Here is a 16570-nt window from a genome sequence, read left to right as displayed (position 1 = left end):
TGGTCCACGTTTTGATATAGGCCCCATAGAACGGTACCACTCGATTTTCGGTTTAAGCCTCATTATCACACTGAAATGGCTGAAATTTGGTACTTTGCCTTCATTGGGGGTATTAAACTTTCCCCCAGAAATTTGTCGGTATAGATCCACGCCTTCATATATCACCCATAGAATGGGGGATTTCCGGATTTCCTTTATTTTGAAGTATATGGCATCAATATTCCGCCCAAATTGTTGAAATTTGGTATTTAGTCTTCATTTGGGTTATAAAACTTTCTATGTATATGCAATTTGTGGGTATATATCCTCACCTTCATATAGCCCCCATAGAACAATACCTCCCGATTTTCGGTATTTTGAAGATAGTGGCCACAATATTCCACAGAAATGGCTGAAATTTGGTATTTGGTCCTCATATGAAATTTGCCGGTATAGGTCCACGCCTTCGTATAGCCCAAAAAACGATTTATCCTCATTTTCACACTTCAATCTATAGCGACAAATTTCTGACGGAATGTTTTTAGACTGAAATAAGACTAAATACCAAACTTCCGATACTTCCCAAAGACAATGTGGTGAAAACCTTCAAAATACAAAAATCAAGAGGTACGCTTCTATGAGGGATATAGGAAGACGTGTACCTATGCTGATATTCTCTTCTGGAAAATTTTATAACCCTTCTATAAGGGCAGTATGAAGTCGTACACCTAAATCTAAAAATTTCAGGTGGGAAGTTTTGTGCTCCCAACGAAGACTAAATACCAAAATTCAGCCATTTCGGTTGGTTCGTGGCCACAACCTTCAAAATACCGGAAATCCGGAGGTACCGTTTTATGTGGGCTATATGAAGGCGTGGACCTATACCGAAACAATTCTGGGGAAAAGTTTCCAACCCCCAACACACAACCACAACCTTCAAAATACCGAAAATCGGGAGGTATTGTTCTATGGGGGCTATATGAAGGTGAGGATATATACCCACAAATTGCATATAGCAAGTTATACAACCCAAATGAACACTAAATACCAAATTTCAAAAATTTGGGTGGAATATTGATGCCATATACTTCAAGATAACGGAAATCCAAATTTCATATGGTAAGTTTTATACCTCACATGACGACTAAAGACCAAATTTCAGCCATTTTAGTGGATTATTGTGAGCACAACCTTCAAAATACTGAAAATCGGGAGGTACTGTTCTATATGAAGGCTTTCGGGGCTATATAAAGGCTTGGACCTATACCGACAAAATTCTAGGGGAACGTTTTATACCCCCTGCGAAGGCTAAGTACCAAATTTTAGCCATTTCGGTGTGATAATGAAGCTAAATTCTTCAAAATACCGAAAATCGGGAGGTACCGTTCTATGGTGGCTATATGAAGGCGTGGACTCCTAACGAAGACTAAATACCAAATTTCAGCCATTTCGGAGGAATATTGAGGCCACAAACTTCAAAATACCGAAAATCGGGAGGTACCGTTCCAAGGGGGCTATATAAAGGCGTGAACCGACAAAATTCTAGGGCAACGTTTTATACCCCCAACGAATACTCTGTACCAATTTTTAGCCATTTCGGTGTGATAATGAAGCTAAAACCTTCAAAATACCGAAAATCGGAAGGTACCGTTCTATGGGGGCTACATCAAAACGTGGACCGATACAGTCTATTTGCAATACCAAACATCCTAGGAGTAATAGAAACGTCTATACCAAATTACAAAGCTCTATCTTAAAAATGGCGAGCTGTATCTTGATTTCAACAGACGGACGGGCGGACGGACAGACGGACGTGTTTATATCGACTTAGAATTTTACCCTGATCAAGAACATACATACTTTGTAGATCATCCGATGAACATTTCGATGTGTTACAAATGGAATGAGAAATTTAATTATACCCTCCATACCATCCATATTATGGCGGAGGTATAAAAACGCAGGCGTGGTCGGGTCTTTAGGCTCCAAAGAAGTACCTGGATTGTAGATTAATTCATAAATTTTTATACTGATACATTCGTAATATTTGCAAATATTGTGTTTTTTTTTTAAATATCGCATAGTGGAGATACCGCGTCCCCTCTGGAATTCAATAAAATATGCGGAGTTTTTAACCGGGGGTCATCCCTGTACATTCCATGACAATTTCAGCAAAATCTGTTTAATAGTTTTTGTAGAAAATATTAAAATTGAAAATTGAAACAAGTGAAAAAGTGTCATTCGGCTTTGCAGACAGATGTATACCCTCAGCCAATGTGACTTGAAACTTTCATCTACGGCCCTTTTTCAACATTGGAACTTGCCGACAAAAATGTGGATTAGGAATAAACACAAATTTTGAACTTTTGTGGGGGAGGTACCCTTAGGGAGAACCGATATGGGCCATTTTAGAAGTTAAACTAAATTTTGACAAAATATTAGGAGATCCAAAGTTTGGACCAAATTGGTTGCACCATTCAAGTGATATCGTCCTAACATTTTAGTGACATTTTTTAAATATTGGGAGAGGTACCGGAAGTTGGGGACCGGTATTATCCCATGAAACTAAGTTTGGATAAAATATGACGAAGACCAAATGTTGCACCAAATCGGTAGAACAGTTCGAGAGCCACATATGGTGACATAGGACTTTTTACACCTTTCGGGATGTTTTCCCAAGAAATATGGACCTGCTCCTGAAAAAACTTTTACCGTCGTAATGGAGGTAGCGAATGCAAATCGCTTAAACAAAGTGATTCAAGAGCAGGTCTTAAAGTGAACTTATCCGAAATTTTGTGTGGGAGGTACCCAAAGGAGTGCACAAATATAGTCCATTTTCGAACTTGATCTATATCTGGTAGATATATTAGGATGTGCAGAAACATAACAAAAAAACATTTCAAAAAAAAAAAAAAAAAAAAAAAAAAAATATCCACATCAATCTAGCCGTTCTCAACTGATGCCATTACCAACGAACGACATTTGATTTGATGCTGTCGGAGATATACCCTCAGCCGCTGACAAAAAAAAAAAAGAAAAACAAAACCAAACACAATAATTATGCCGTATATAAATCGATTTTGAATTATGAGTTTGCTTTAAAATCTATAGGTACCATAATGTGGGGCTATGCCAAATCACTGACATATACCAAACATTTTTAGTAACCAAACTTATTCATAAAGGACTCGAAGTATTAAATTAGTTTTAGAGTTATCTGGCACAATGAAGCCTTGGGCCATTATCTCAGGAACAAAATGTACTGTTGCAAATGAGGCCGCTAAAACAACGTACTAACAAGTAAAAAAGTATCAGTCGGCTTTGCCGACAAAGATATACCCTCAGCCTGTGCAAATTGAAACACTTTTTTCACAAAAAACTTATGTATTTAGGGGGTTTCAAAATGTTGGTCGTATGAACCGACAACAATGTTGATTTGGTTAAAGTTCAAAAATTTTGCGGAAAAGGTACTTAAAGGTATGGACCGACATAGACCATGGGGGTGCCATAGGGGGTTTTTACACCCTTCGGGCTGTTTTCTCAAGAAGTATGGACTTGCCCCTGAAGCAACTTTTACCATCGTAATTGAGGCAGCGAATGTAAGTTTCTTCAACAAAAATCAAAGTGATTCAATAGCAGGTCTTAAAGTGAACTTATCCAAAATTTTGTGTTGGAGGTACGGGATGGAGTGGACAAATATAGTCCATATTCGAACCTGATCTATATCTGGTAGATATTATGAGAATGTGTAAAGTATGGACCAAATCGGTCAATCCCATCAAGAGTTATCGTGCGCACAATTTTTCTGAATATTTTTGAACATTTGTGGGGTAGGTACCTGAAGGAGTGGACCTATATGGCCCATCTTCGAACTTAAATCGAATCTGGACAAAATATTTCGATACCCAAAATTTGAACCGAATCGATTGGTCCGTTCGAGAGTTATCGTGCGCACCAGCCTGCCATAGAGACAGACAGACAGACAGACGGACGGACATTGCTAGATCTACTCAAAATTGTCTGAAACGGATATCGTACAAACATACTTGGGGTCTAAAACCATTATTTCGATGAGGCACATTTTTGGTCGTATCAAAGTGTAAATACCCTCTTTAGCCTAAAGGCTGAGGGTATAAAAATGTTTCCATTAATTTTAATTGAAACTGAATCTACTTCCTCCTTCTCCTCTGCATTTTATACAACCGCCACCGATTTTGCTTCATCATCGAAAAGGTTTTTATGATGCCTTTCCATCACTAGTTCAGCTTTCTACATAAACTCTAACTTCACTCCATTAAAAATCTCCGTCAACTGAATTATCGCAAAAATGTTTGCAGCTTTAGTTTGTATTTTTTTATTTTATAACAAATTCTTCGAAATGAATACACTCTTGTTTGTCTTTGGAAGAAATGTGTCGCTGTTTATAGGGATCGACCAACTAGTTTTTTGTAGGGATCCCTAAAGCAAATGCTTATAAAAGCTCTGTTCCAGAACTAAAAAGTTTTTACAATTTTTACCACTTTTACACATTTTGCGTTCCCGTACACAAAATTCATATGAAAATCGTTTACGACTTTTACAACATTTACGACTTTTACCACTTTATAAAGTACGGGAACAGGCCAAAAATGTATTGAACGGAGTGTATTTTTCATAACTCCATGTGGACTGTATCGAAGGATGTAGTGAAATCATAACTCTACATTGCACCACTTCCAATTTTTTGGCTGGGAATGTAATCGTTTATATTCGAAACGAGTAGAGATTTTGTAACAATTAAGAATATATGGTCTGTTCCAGAACTGTAAGAATCTACTAATTTTCACTACATTTTCCGATAACATAAAGGAAAAATTTTTATCGTAGTAAAAAATAGTAGCTTCTTGCAGATTCTGTAACAAAGTAATAATTTTTTAGGCTGAAAAGAAAAGCGGCATAGAAAAATATTCCATTAACAGTAACGTTATACTAAATTTTTTATCAGAAAACAGAAAATTAACATTTTTAAATTGAGCATTGAAAAAGATGCATCATAATAATCAATTAATAATTTCAAAATTGTTGTCTTTTCATACCATTTTAGTAATCAGGGGCTGGATTCTTGTTCTTTGTCGAAGGTCACACTAGAGTGGTTTCATTGAAACTTTTAGGTATTTATAGATCGAGTTCCCCACTATAGCAACTTTATGATATCACTCTACTGCGAAACTCGACCTAGGAACCCTTGTTTTCATGAAATTGTTTCAATGAAACTCTCTAGTGTGACCTTCGACTATGAAAATTTGAAATGGAAAATATTTCCTTTATAATTTTTTTCATTTGACAGTTTTCTCCTTTATAAAAGTTTTCATTTCACATTTTCATAGAAACAGAATTGAGCCCCAGAATGGTGGAAGAATTGGTTCCCAATTTTTTTCAGTACTTTTTTCATTGTTCCCGACAGAAACAAGAAAACTTTTCGACCTAAAAAATTATAGTTTAAATTGTTAAAAAATCTCTACTCGTTTTGAAGCTATATATAAGCTCCAATAAATTTTCAACTGGAGTCGTTTTTAGTTTAGATTACATTCCATGTTTTTTTTTTGTGGTGGAGCTGACACGAAATATCCATGTCAAATTTGTATTACAATCTTGTTATGACGGGACCCACAACACGAGTGGCTTAACATCAACAGCAATAAAGGTTTACCGTCTGGAAACCAAGATAAATGTCACTTAATATTAAACACTGATACCAGCTGTTCCCTAGTTCGAATATATAGTACGGAAACCCTGCAAATGGTTCAACACAAAAAATAAGACTTTATGATCTTGTTTAGAGGTCATTCCTAACTTATTTAGCTTGCTTGCTATACTTCTCCAATTTGGAATACCATGTTTATATACCCTCTTCCATAATATGGAGGGTATAATTATTTTGAAAGTCATATCTGTTCGATAGATATCGCGCCCACTAGTCATTTCAGTGGGTTATCTTACACCTGTTGGACCAGTATGCCAGCAAGCATGGACTGGTCCACGAAAAACATAATATAGCTGTAAACAGGACCACAAAGAACATCATCGGTATAATTTCCAAAGGATCTCCGAACAGACCCTAAACTGCACTTAGATACAAATGTTGAACTTTTGTGGGGGAGGTATCCTAAGGAGAGGACCGATATGGGCCATTTTAGAAGTTTAACTAAGTTTGGAGAAAATATGACGAAGACCAAATTTTAGACCAAATCGGTTTATCAGATCGAGAGTTGTTGTGCTCTTCAGCTACGACATATGATGCCATTGGGCTTTTTACAACTTTCGGTCTTTTTTCCCAGAAGTATGGACTTGCCACTGAAAAACTTTTACCGCCGTAATTGAGACTGCGATTGCAAGTTGCTTCGACAGAAATCAATGTTAGTCAAGAACAGGTCTTAAAGTGAACTTATCCGAAATTTTGTGTGGGAGGTACCGGATGGAATGAACAAATAGAGTCCATATTTGAACCTGATCTATATCTGGTAGATGTATTAGGATGTGTAAAGTATAGACCAATTCGGCCACTCCCTTCAAGGGTTACCGTACGAACAATTTTTCCGAACATTTTTGTACTTTTGTGGGGGAGTTACCTGAAGGAGTAAACCGATATGGCTTATTTTCAAACTTAAACTATGTTTGGACAAAATATTATGAAGACCAAATTTTGGATTGAATCGGCAGATCCGTTCGAGAGTTATTTCGCGCTCCAACCACTACACACGGTGTCATAGGGGTTTTTTGAACCTTTCAGGCTATTTTCTCTGGAAGTATGGTTTTGCGCCTGACGAAACTTGTACCGCCGCGTGGAGGGCCGTGATTACATGTTGTTACAAAAAAAAAAATCAAAACGATTTGACAGCAGGTCCTAAACTAAACTTTTCTGAAATTTTGTGTGGTAGGTACCCGAAGGCGTGGGCCGATTGAGTCTATATTGAAACATTATCTAAGTCTGGTACACATTTTACGATGGGCAAAGTATAAACCAAATCGGTTACTCCCTTCAAGAGTCATCGTGCGCACAAATTTTCCTAACATTTTCGAACTTCTGTGGGGTAGTTACCGGAATGAGTGGACCGATATAGCCCATCTTCGAACTTAAACTAAGTTTGTGCAAAATATTACGAAAGATAAATTTTGGACCGAGGTCTTCTATTGTCTATAGAAGAGGTCTTCTATTGTCTATAGAAGACCTCAATAGGTCTTCTGTTGTCTATAGAAGACCTCAAGAGGTCTTCTGTTGTCTATAGAAGGTATCAGGAGGATTCCTGTTATCTATAAATGACCTCAAGACGTCCCTTTTTGTTTTTAGAAGTTTTCCAGACTTCTGTTGTCTGGCCTTCAAAAGTTTTCTGTTGTCTATAGAAAACGTCAAGAAGTTCTCAGTTGTCTATAGAAAAATCCAAGTGGGCTTCTGGTGTCTATAGAGTGTCCTCAAGAGGTTTTCTGTCGATGATAGATGACCTCAGGAGGTCTGCTGATGTTTGTAGAAGATCTTTAGAGGTCTTAAGTTGGTCTTCTGTTGTCTATAGAAGACCTCAAGAGGTCTTCTGTTGTCTATAGAAGGTATCAGGAGGATTCCTGTTATCTATAAATGACCTCAAGAGGTCCCTTTTTGTCTTTAGAAGTTTTCCAGACTTCTGTTGTCTAAAGAAGGCCTTCAACAGATTTCTGTTGTCTATAGAAAACGTCAAGTAGTTCTCAGTTGTCTATTGAAAAATTCAAGTGGGCTTCTGGTGTCTATAGAGTGTCCCCACGAGGTCTTTTGTCGATGATAGATGACCTCAGGAGGTCTGCTGATGTTTGTAGAAAACCTTAAGAGGTCTTAAGTTGTGTCTAGGAAACCCCAAGGGGTCTTCTGTTGTCTATAAAAAATCCCAGCAGGTCGTCTGTTGTCAGTAGAAGACATGAAGGGGGTTTCTATTGTCTACAGAAGAAGTCTTCGGTTGTCTATAGAAGACCCCAAGAATACTTCTGTTGTCTATAGAAAACTCCAAGAAGTTCTCATTTGTCTATAGAAAACCCCAAGAGGTCTTCTGTTGACAATAGAAGACCTTAGGAGGTTTTCAGTTGTGCATAAGAGACCTCAAGGGGTCTTCTGTTGTCTATAAAAGATCCCAGGTCTTCTGTTGTCAATAGAATTTATGAAGACGGTTTCTGTTATCTATAGAAGACCTCAAGAGGTTTTCAGTCATCCACAGAAACTTCAGGAAGTCTTCAGTTGTCTTTAGAGAAAATCTAGAGAATTTTAATCAAGAGGTCAAGAGATCTTCTGTTGAGGTCTTATGTTGTTTGTAGAAGACCTCAAGAGATCTTCTGGTCACTATAGAAGACCTTAAAATGTCTTTTGTTGTCTATAAAAAACAAAATTATTCTGTTTTACATATAACACCTTAGGAAGTCTTCTGTTGTCTATAGAAGACCTCAAAACGTTTTCTGTTTTTTATTCTAAAGAAGACTTCAAGAGGTCTTCTGTTGTATATAGAATACATTCATATATATTCTGTTGTCCAATGAAGACCACAGAGTCTTCTGTTCTCCAGAAAAGACCTGAAGATGTTTTCTGATCTCTGAAGTGGTCTTCTGTTGTCTATAGGAGACGTCAGGATGTCTTCTCTTGTCTATAGGAGACTTCTAGATCTCTTCTCTTATCTATACAAGTTGTCCATAGAAAACCTCAAGAGGATTTCTGTTGTCTATAGAAGACTTCAACATGTCTTCTTTAGTTTAAAGAAGATCCTAAACATCTTCTGTTCTGTTGTCTAAATAAGGTTTTCAGTTGTCTATAGAAGAACTGTTGTCGAAAGAAGACCTACATAAGTCTTCTCTTGTCTATAGATGCCCACAAGGTCTTCTTATAGAAGTCCTCCAGGTCTACTTTTAGAAAGCCTAAGGTAGTCTTTTGGGAAACCACTAGTTCTTCTTAAAGAAGGCTTCAACGCCTTATTTCTTATAGAAGTTCTCCAGGTCTACTTTTAGAAAGCCTAAGATAGTCTTTTGGGAAACCACTAGTTCTTCTTAAAGAAGGCTTCAACGCCTTCTTAGAGCACAGAAGAAATTCATATGGAAGGCCATAAGATCTCGGTTTGAAAGACGTCTACTCTTTTCATATAGTACACCACTATACCTGAAGTTCTTCGTATAGAAAACCTGCGCACTTCTTATTGAAGCCCTTAAGATTTGCATACAGAAGACCCGAAGTTCCGCATATAGAAGATTACAAGCGTTGTTTGTTGCCAATCGCCACATTGAAATTTGAATACTTCGACAGTTATCTAAGGAGTGGTGGGTGTTTTATTAAGTTGGGTTTCTTTGACATTGAACTGGAACTCACCTCTATACGATCGGTCGGTTCAACACCCTTCCACGCCAATGTACAATTACCACTAATGACAACACTACTATCTTCAAATTCAATAATATTTACGTCTGACGTATCGGCCATATCGTGTATACCATTGTTGCCGGGTATTTCAGAGCAATTGTCGAAAAGTTCACTATTATCGATAATAAATTCGTAGCGTGTTGCTTGAGCAGATATTGTGAAAACTTTAAGCCACATGAAGGCAAATGCGAACATTGTTGTGGTCGTTTGCAGTGATTTGAATACTGGAATGGGAAATTAGCATCTAGAATTTATAGCAGTTGCAACCGGAAATAATAATTTAAATGTAATAATTGATTTTTAGGGCAAGATAAAATTTTAATGGAGATTACCGATCGACAAATGTTACAAATTCCAATTAAAAAAAAAAAAAAATAATAATAATAATAATAATAATACTGAAAAAATGCCATGAGGTGGATGGAGAGGGGATTTTCCCATAAAACAAAAACAAAATACGAAAGAAAAAAATGACCAAAATTACTATACGATAAATTGCTCAGTACCGGTCTGCTAGTCACATCTTGTCGTCATTTCACGCTCAAGGTTGTTCTCTTTTAAACCTACATGAAATATGTATTTTAAATCTTCTCAAAGAAGACCACAAGGTAGAAGACAGTTAGGACTTGTTATGCTGCCAATCAGGTAGTCGAAAGAATAATTTAAATGATAATATTACAAATTCCAATTAGAAGTAGAAGACCTTGAGGTCTTCTATACGACGACCTTGAGGCCTTCTATACGAAGACCTTGAGGTCTTCTATACGAAGACCTTGAGGTCTTCTATACGAAGACCTTGAGGTCTTCTATACGACGACCTTGAGGCCTTCTATACGAAGACCTTGAGGTCTTCTATACGAAGACCTTGAGGTCTTCTATACGAAGACCTTGAGGTCTTCTATACGAAGACCTTGAGGTCTTCTTTACGAAGACCTTGAGGTCTTCCATACGAAGACCTTGAGGTCTTCTATACGAAGAACTTGATGTCTTCTATACGAAGACCTTGATGTCTTCTGTACGAAGACCTTGATGTCTTCTGTACGAAGACCTTGATGTCTTCTGTACGAAGACCTTGAGGTCTTCTATATGAAGACCTTGAGGTCTTCTATACGAAGACCTTGAGGTCTTCTATACGAAGACCTTGAGGTCTTCTATACGAAGACCTTGAGGTCTTCCATACGAAGACCTTGAGGTCTTCTATACGAAGAACTTGATGTCTTCTATACGAAGACCTTGATGTCTTCTGTACGAAGACCTTGATGTCTTCTGTACGAAGACCTTGATGTCTTCTGTACGAAGACCTTGATGTCTTCTGTACGAAGACCTTGAGGTCTTCTATATGAAGACCTTGAGGTCTTCTATACGAAGACCTTGAGGTCTTCTATACGAAGACCTAGAGGTCTTCTATACGAAGAACTTGATGTCTTCTATACGAAGACCTTGATGTCTTCTATACGAAGACCTTGATGTCTTCTGTACGAAGACCTTGAGGTCTTCTATATGAAGACCTTGAGGTCTTCTATATGAAGACCTTGAGGTCTTCTATACGAAGAACTTGAGGTTTTCTATACGAAGACCTTGAGGTCTTCTATACGTAGACCTTGAGGTCTTCTATACGTAGACCTTGAGGTCTTCTATAAGAATACCTTGAGGTCTTCTATACGAATACCTTGAGGTCTTCTATAAGAATACCTTGAGGTCTTCGTTACGAAACCTTGAGGTCTTCGTTACGAAACCTTGAGGTCTTCTATACGAAGACCTTGAGGTCTTCTATACGAAGACATTGAGGTCTTCTATACGAAGACATTGAGGTCTTCTATACGAAGACATTGAGGTCTTCTATACGAAGACCTTGAGGTCTTCTGTACGAAGACCTTGAGGTCTTCTGTACGAAGACCTTGAGGTCTTCTGTACGAAGACCTTGAGGTCTTTTGTACGAAGACCTTGAGGTCTTCTGTACGAAGACCTTGAGGTCTTCTGTACGAAGACCTTGAGGTCTTCTGTACGAAGACCTTGAGGTCTTCTGTACGAAGACCTTGAGGCCTTCTATACGAAGACCTTGAGGCCTTCTATACGAAGACCTTGAGGCCTTCTATACGAAGACCTTGAGGTCTTCTATACGAAGAGCTTGAGGCCTTCTGTACGAAGAGCTTGAGGCCTTCGGTACGAAGACCTTGAGGTCTTCTATACGAAGAGCTTGAGGTCTTCTATACGAAGACCTTGAGGTCTTCTATACGAAGACCTTGAGGTCTTCTATACGAAGACCTTGAGGTCTTCTATACGAAGACATTGAGGTTTTCTATACGAAGATCTTGGGGTCTTCTATACGAAGACCTTGAGGTCTTCTATACGAAGACCTTGAGGTCTTCTATACGAAGACCTTGAGGTCTTCTATACGACGACCTTGAGGCCTTCTATACGACGACCTTGAGGCCTTCTATACGAAGACCTTGAGGTCTTCTATACGAAGACCTTGAGGTCTTCTATACGAAGACCTTGAGGTCTTCTATACGAAGACCTTGAGGTCTTCTATACGAAGACCTTGAGGTCTTCTATACGAAGACCTTGAGGTCTTCTAGAGGTCTTCAATGTGACCTAGAGGTCTTCAATGTGAAGACCTTGAGGTCTTCTATACGAAGACCTTGAGGTCTTCTATACGAAGACCTTGAGGTCTTCTATACGTAGACCTTGAGGTCTTCTATACGTAGACCTTGAGGTCTTCTATACGAATACCTTGAGGTCTTCTATATGAATACCTTGAGGTCTTCTATATGAATACCTTGAGGTCTTCTATACGAAGACCTTGAGGTCTTCTATACGAAGACCTTGAGGTTTTCTATACGAAGATCTTGGGGTCTTCTATACGAAGACCTTGAGGTCTTCTATACGAAGACCTTGAGGTCTTCTATACGACGACCTTGAGGCCTTCTATAAGAAGACCTTGAGGTCTTCTATACGAAGACCTTGAGGTCTTCAATACGAAGACCTTGAGGTCTTCTATACGAAGACATTGAGGTCTTCTATACGAAGAACTTGATGTCTTCTATACGAAGACCTTGAGGTCTTCTATACGAAGACCTTGAGGTCTTCTATACGAAGACATTGAGGTCTTCTATACGAAGAACTTGATGTCTTCTATACGAAGACCTTGAGGTCTTCTATACGAAGACCTTGAGGTCTTCTATACGAAGACCTTGAGGTCTTCTATACGAAGACCTTGAGGTCTTCTATACGAAGACCTTGAGGTCTTCTATACGAAGACCTTGAGGTCCTCTATACGAAGACCTTGAGGTCTTCTATACGAAGAAGTTGATGTCATCTATACGAAGACCTTGAGGTCTTCTATACGAATACCTTGAGGTCTTCTATATGAATACCTTGAGGTCTTCTATACGAAGAGTGCCGCCTAAAATAATCCGACATCGATTTTTCAAAACCATCGTAGTCCCCACGCTTTATTCTTTGAGGTGTCCGAAGCATTTGGGCCCCCAGCCTAGAAAACTCCCTACCGCGCTTAACCTTCTGAGGTGTCTGTAGACCTTCAGTCCTCAGCTTCGAACTTTCTCTTCTACGCTAAACCTTCCGTGTTGTCCATAGCCCTAGGGTCCCCACTTATTTATGTTTCAATTAAAACCGAACAAGAATTGTTGGTGAAACCGTTTTACCGTTCTGAGCAGGGCTGCTGTAGTGGAAGAATCGTTGTCTCCCCATTTACAGCTTTAGAGTTCCTAATTTTCTCGGAAGACCTTGGAGTCTTCTATACGAAGACCTTGAGGTCCTCTATACGAAGACCTTGAGGTCTTCTATACGAAGACCTTGAGGTCTTCTATACGAAGACCTTGAGGTCTTCTATATGAATACCTTGAGGTCTTCTATACGAAGAGTGCCGCCTAAAATAATCCGACATCGATTTTTCAAAACCATCGTAGTCCCCACGCTTTATTCTTTGAGGTGTTCGAAGCCTTTGGGTCCCCAGCCTAGAAAACTCCCTACCGCGCTTAACCTTCTGAGGTGTCTGTAGACCTTCAGTCCTCAGCTTCGAACTTTCTCTTCTACGCTTAAACTTCCGTGTTGTCAATAGCCCTAGGGTCCCCACTTATTTCTGTTTCAATCAAAACCGAACAAGAATTGTTGGTGAAACCGTTTTACCGTTCTGAGCAGGGCTGCTGTAGTGGAAGAATCGTTGTCTCCCCATTTAGAGCTTTAGAGTTCCTAATTTTCTCGGAAGACCTTGAGGTCTTCTATACGAAAACCTTGAGGTTTTCTATACGAAAACGTTGAGGTCTTCTATACGAATACGTTGAGGTCTTCTATACGAAGACGTTGAGGTCTTCTATACGAAGAAGGCATAAACATCTTCTTGCAAACGTCTTATGGAAGGCCACCTTGTCATCTTATATAAAATTACATGGTCTTCTTAAAACAGACAAACAGTTGACGCTTCTCAGCTGCGTTAGATGCGGGATGCTCTCCTAGGATTGAATTTACACTATAGCTGTTTATAATATCTGCGACTGCATATGTGTGAATGCTATTTAAACCTGCTTGATAGGCCAGTTGATCTAGGGCAATGATGAACACGAATAGAGCATTTGTAGGGTGAATCGTACGAAAACGTAGTGGCGAGTGCTCATCTTGTTCATCAATGGTCTAGGGCAATGATGCACAAGAAGAGAATGCAATTTTGGTTTTTGTATGGGAAAGAGAGTTGTAGTAACTTTTTCGTAAAGACGCGTGCATGGCTGATCTAGGGCAGCCAAGATCACCCATATATGTACGTTAACTGCAGTCACAACATATGTTCTCTTTTTTCTCATCCGTCGTGCTTTACCAAAGGAAAGACTCGCACAGAGAGACTAATGCACAAAATATTTCGATCACCACCGATCTAGGGGTTCCCTCTTGCAAAGTTGGACCCCTCTTTCTAGATCTTGAAGATCCCCCCTCACTTGGCTTGGCTGGCTCTCACGGTAACAGCCGAGCAAATACTGCCAATGAATGCATGACATTGTGTTGCTGTGGTGCATGGCTGTTAGGGAAGCCAATACTTTCTCCCACATCTCGCAGTAAGGATTTATTTCTATTTAACTTTGACAAATTCTCCTCTTATTTCATAACAATATGTTTGTCTTTTAATGTTCATGGCAGCAAATACTTCGATTTTCACGACAATTTTCTGACGACCCTCAATATTGCTTGGGAAATCAAAAATTGTGTTTACATTAAATGGACTGTGGTGGTAGACATGCTGGAATAAAAAAAAAACATTAAAAAAATCGAATCACATTAACTCCAAACCAAAGCATACACCATAAATATTAGCACATTTTCGATCATTTTCATCGATATGGGAAGTCCATACTTTATACCAAATAGAAGTGACATCAAATTGCCTGGAACAGAAATCTGGCAGACGCATGCTATACAAAGTTGGCTGCCATGTACCACGTTGAAATTTCATAAGCTCAACACTTATCTAAAAAGAGGTATGGAAAATATGTTATTGAATAAATAGGTAATGATTTTATTAAAAAAAAAAATAAAATACCTACATCAATACGATCGGTACTTTGCACGTCCTGCCACACCATTTTTACATTACCCCCCACACGAATACTGCCATCTTCGAAATCGGATAGATCAACTACTTCGTCAAAACCATGGATGCCTGGCATTTTTGGACAAGCATCAAATATTTCTTCATTGTCCAGTACGAATTCGAAAAGAGTTCCACTTGCGGTGGTCGTCCAGGAAGAAACTATGAAAAGTATTAAAATACTAGGCGGCTTTAGAAACATTTTTACAGTTCGCTGCGATTTGTGTCAATTCAAAGAAAAACAATTCCCGTGCAATATTCTGCCCAGCAAAGTTCTTGATATTTTATAGCAACTGTGAAATGTTTTGAATCGAAATCATGTTGTAATGACTTGAAATATCCATGTCGAATTTGTATTGAACTTTATAAGTCATGTTATGTTTTGGACAGTTTCGAAACAACAATATTAACAAGGAAAAGGCATACCTAACGTTGCGTCTTACCTCACAGTAGTTACAACAAATTTTATTCATATTGTTACGAATGTAGCTGACTGATATGCTTAATAGGGTTATGAATTTTTTACAACCTAGTATCCCTGTATGATATTTTTATGAGTTTTTTTACCTAAGATTACATAAAATCTTAATAATAAAGTGATTTGATAAAAAAGCTTCCGCACAAAAAGCTTTTAAAGTTTTAATTTTTTTTAGAATTTTGGACATTTTTTGAAGTCATTGTAAGCCGATATTTATCTGAAATTATGGTATGGGGACACATGACATAACAGTTTGTTTTTCACTAATTTTATGCTCATATACTCATTACATACATATGCATGTATATCGGCCTTTTTGTAGAAAATTTACTTCTGTTGAAACTGAGGTATGGGGTATTGTATCTCGCGAATTGTTGTAATATACCATAACTTTTGAACGCATTTAGGTAAAATAAACTGTTTTAGCACGATTCACCGATTGATTTCTTAAAATTATAATTTGAGCGGAAGCTGTGGTCATATTAATGTAAAAAAATAGAAAAAAAATCGTTGAAGGAAACGAGTTTTTTTAAGTCAATTTTCAATTAGTGGCTTTACAATACAATGTAGAGTATAATGTTCAAAGAAGAAGTTAAAGAATACACTTCAGAGATGAAGTTTCTAATGTATGATTTTTTAATATAACCACCGCATCAATCTCAAACGGATGCTGACATTTTGAAGACTGAAAAATTGGGTTTTTTGAATTTTTGCTCTAATCGGAACGCGCAACTGTACTGGTTTAAAAACTGATTATGAGATTGTAGTACTCGCGATTACGCATTTTTTGATGTATAACTCGGGCGTGTAGCCTTCAAAGGTTCACAACAATCTCAGCTTAAAGTCGAAATTTTTGTGCGTATTTTTTTTTTAAACCCAGTTTTTTGGATTCAAAACTTACAAATGCCTTTCGATTTCAGTAGAAACCCGCGTGAATTTAGTTTTTTTACGTTCTGAATCTAACAAGCCTTTGCGCGTCTAAATCCATCCACTAGATCGGCGGATATGATACCCCTCAAATTTCGAAAATATGCAAAAAATATTTTTGAAAATATCGCGTATTTAGACGCGTTTTAGATGTGTTATTCCTACTTAGATAATAGAGCGAAACGCATAT

The 16570-nt window shown here is 38.1% G+C and overlaps 1 protein-coding gene across 3 annotated transcripts in view; it reads right to left on the bottom strand.

Annotated features, from left to right (window-relative positions):
* Window positions 1–14406: 14406 nt before the first annotated feature.
* The window catches only part of LOC141405488 (uncharacterized), a 52817-nt gene continuing 50653 nt past the window's right edge, over window positions 14407–16570 (bottom strand). Inside the window, exons 2-4 of one of the 3 annotated variants that reach the window (XM_073989880.1) lie at window positions 14932–15157; window positions 14688–14855; window positions 14407–14627 (exon numbers count right to left, since the gene is read on the bottom strand). In XM_073989880.1, the coding sequence (XP_073845981.1) occupies window positions 14460–14627; window positions 14688–14855; window positions 14932–15054 (459 nt within the window). In that variant the 5' untranslated portion in view covers window positions 15055–15157 and the 3' untranslated portion in view covers window positions 14407–14459. Of the gene's footprint in view, window positions 14628–14687; window positions 14856–14931; window positions 15166–16570 lie in introns of all 3 variants that reach the window. The other 2 variants (XM_073989879.1, XM_073989881.1) reach the window with 2 other exon arrangements.

The sequence above is a fragment of the Musca autumnalis genome, unplaced genomic scaffold, assembly GCF_047663935.1.
Source record: "Musca autumnalis isolate F117 unplaced genomic scaffold, ASM4766393v1 scaffold_5, whole genome shotgun sequence".
NCBI lineage: Eukaryota > Metazoa > Arthropoda > Insecta > Diptera > Muscidae > Musca > Musca autumnalis.
Note: the sequence above shows the minus strand (reverse complement) of the source record. Positions and strands in the feature narration are given on the sequence as shown.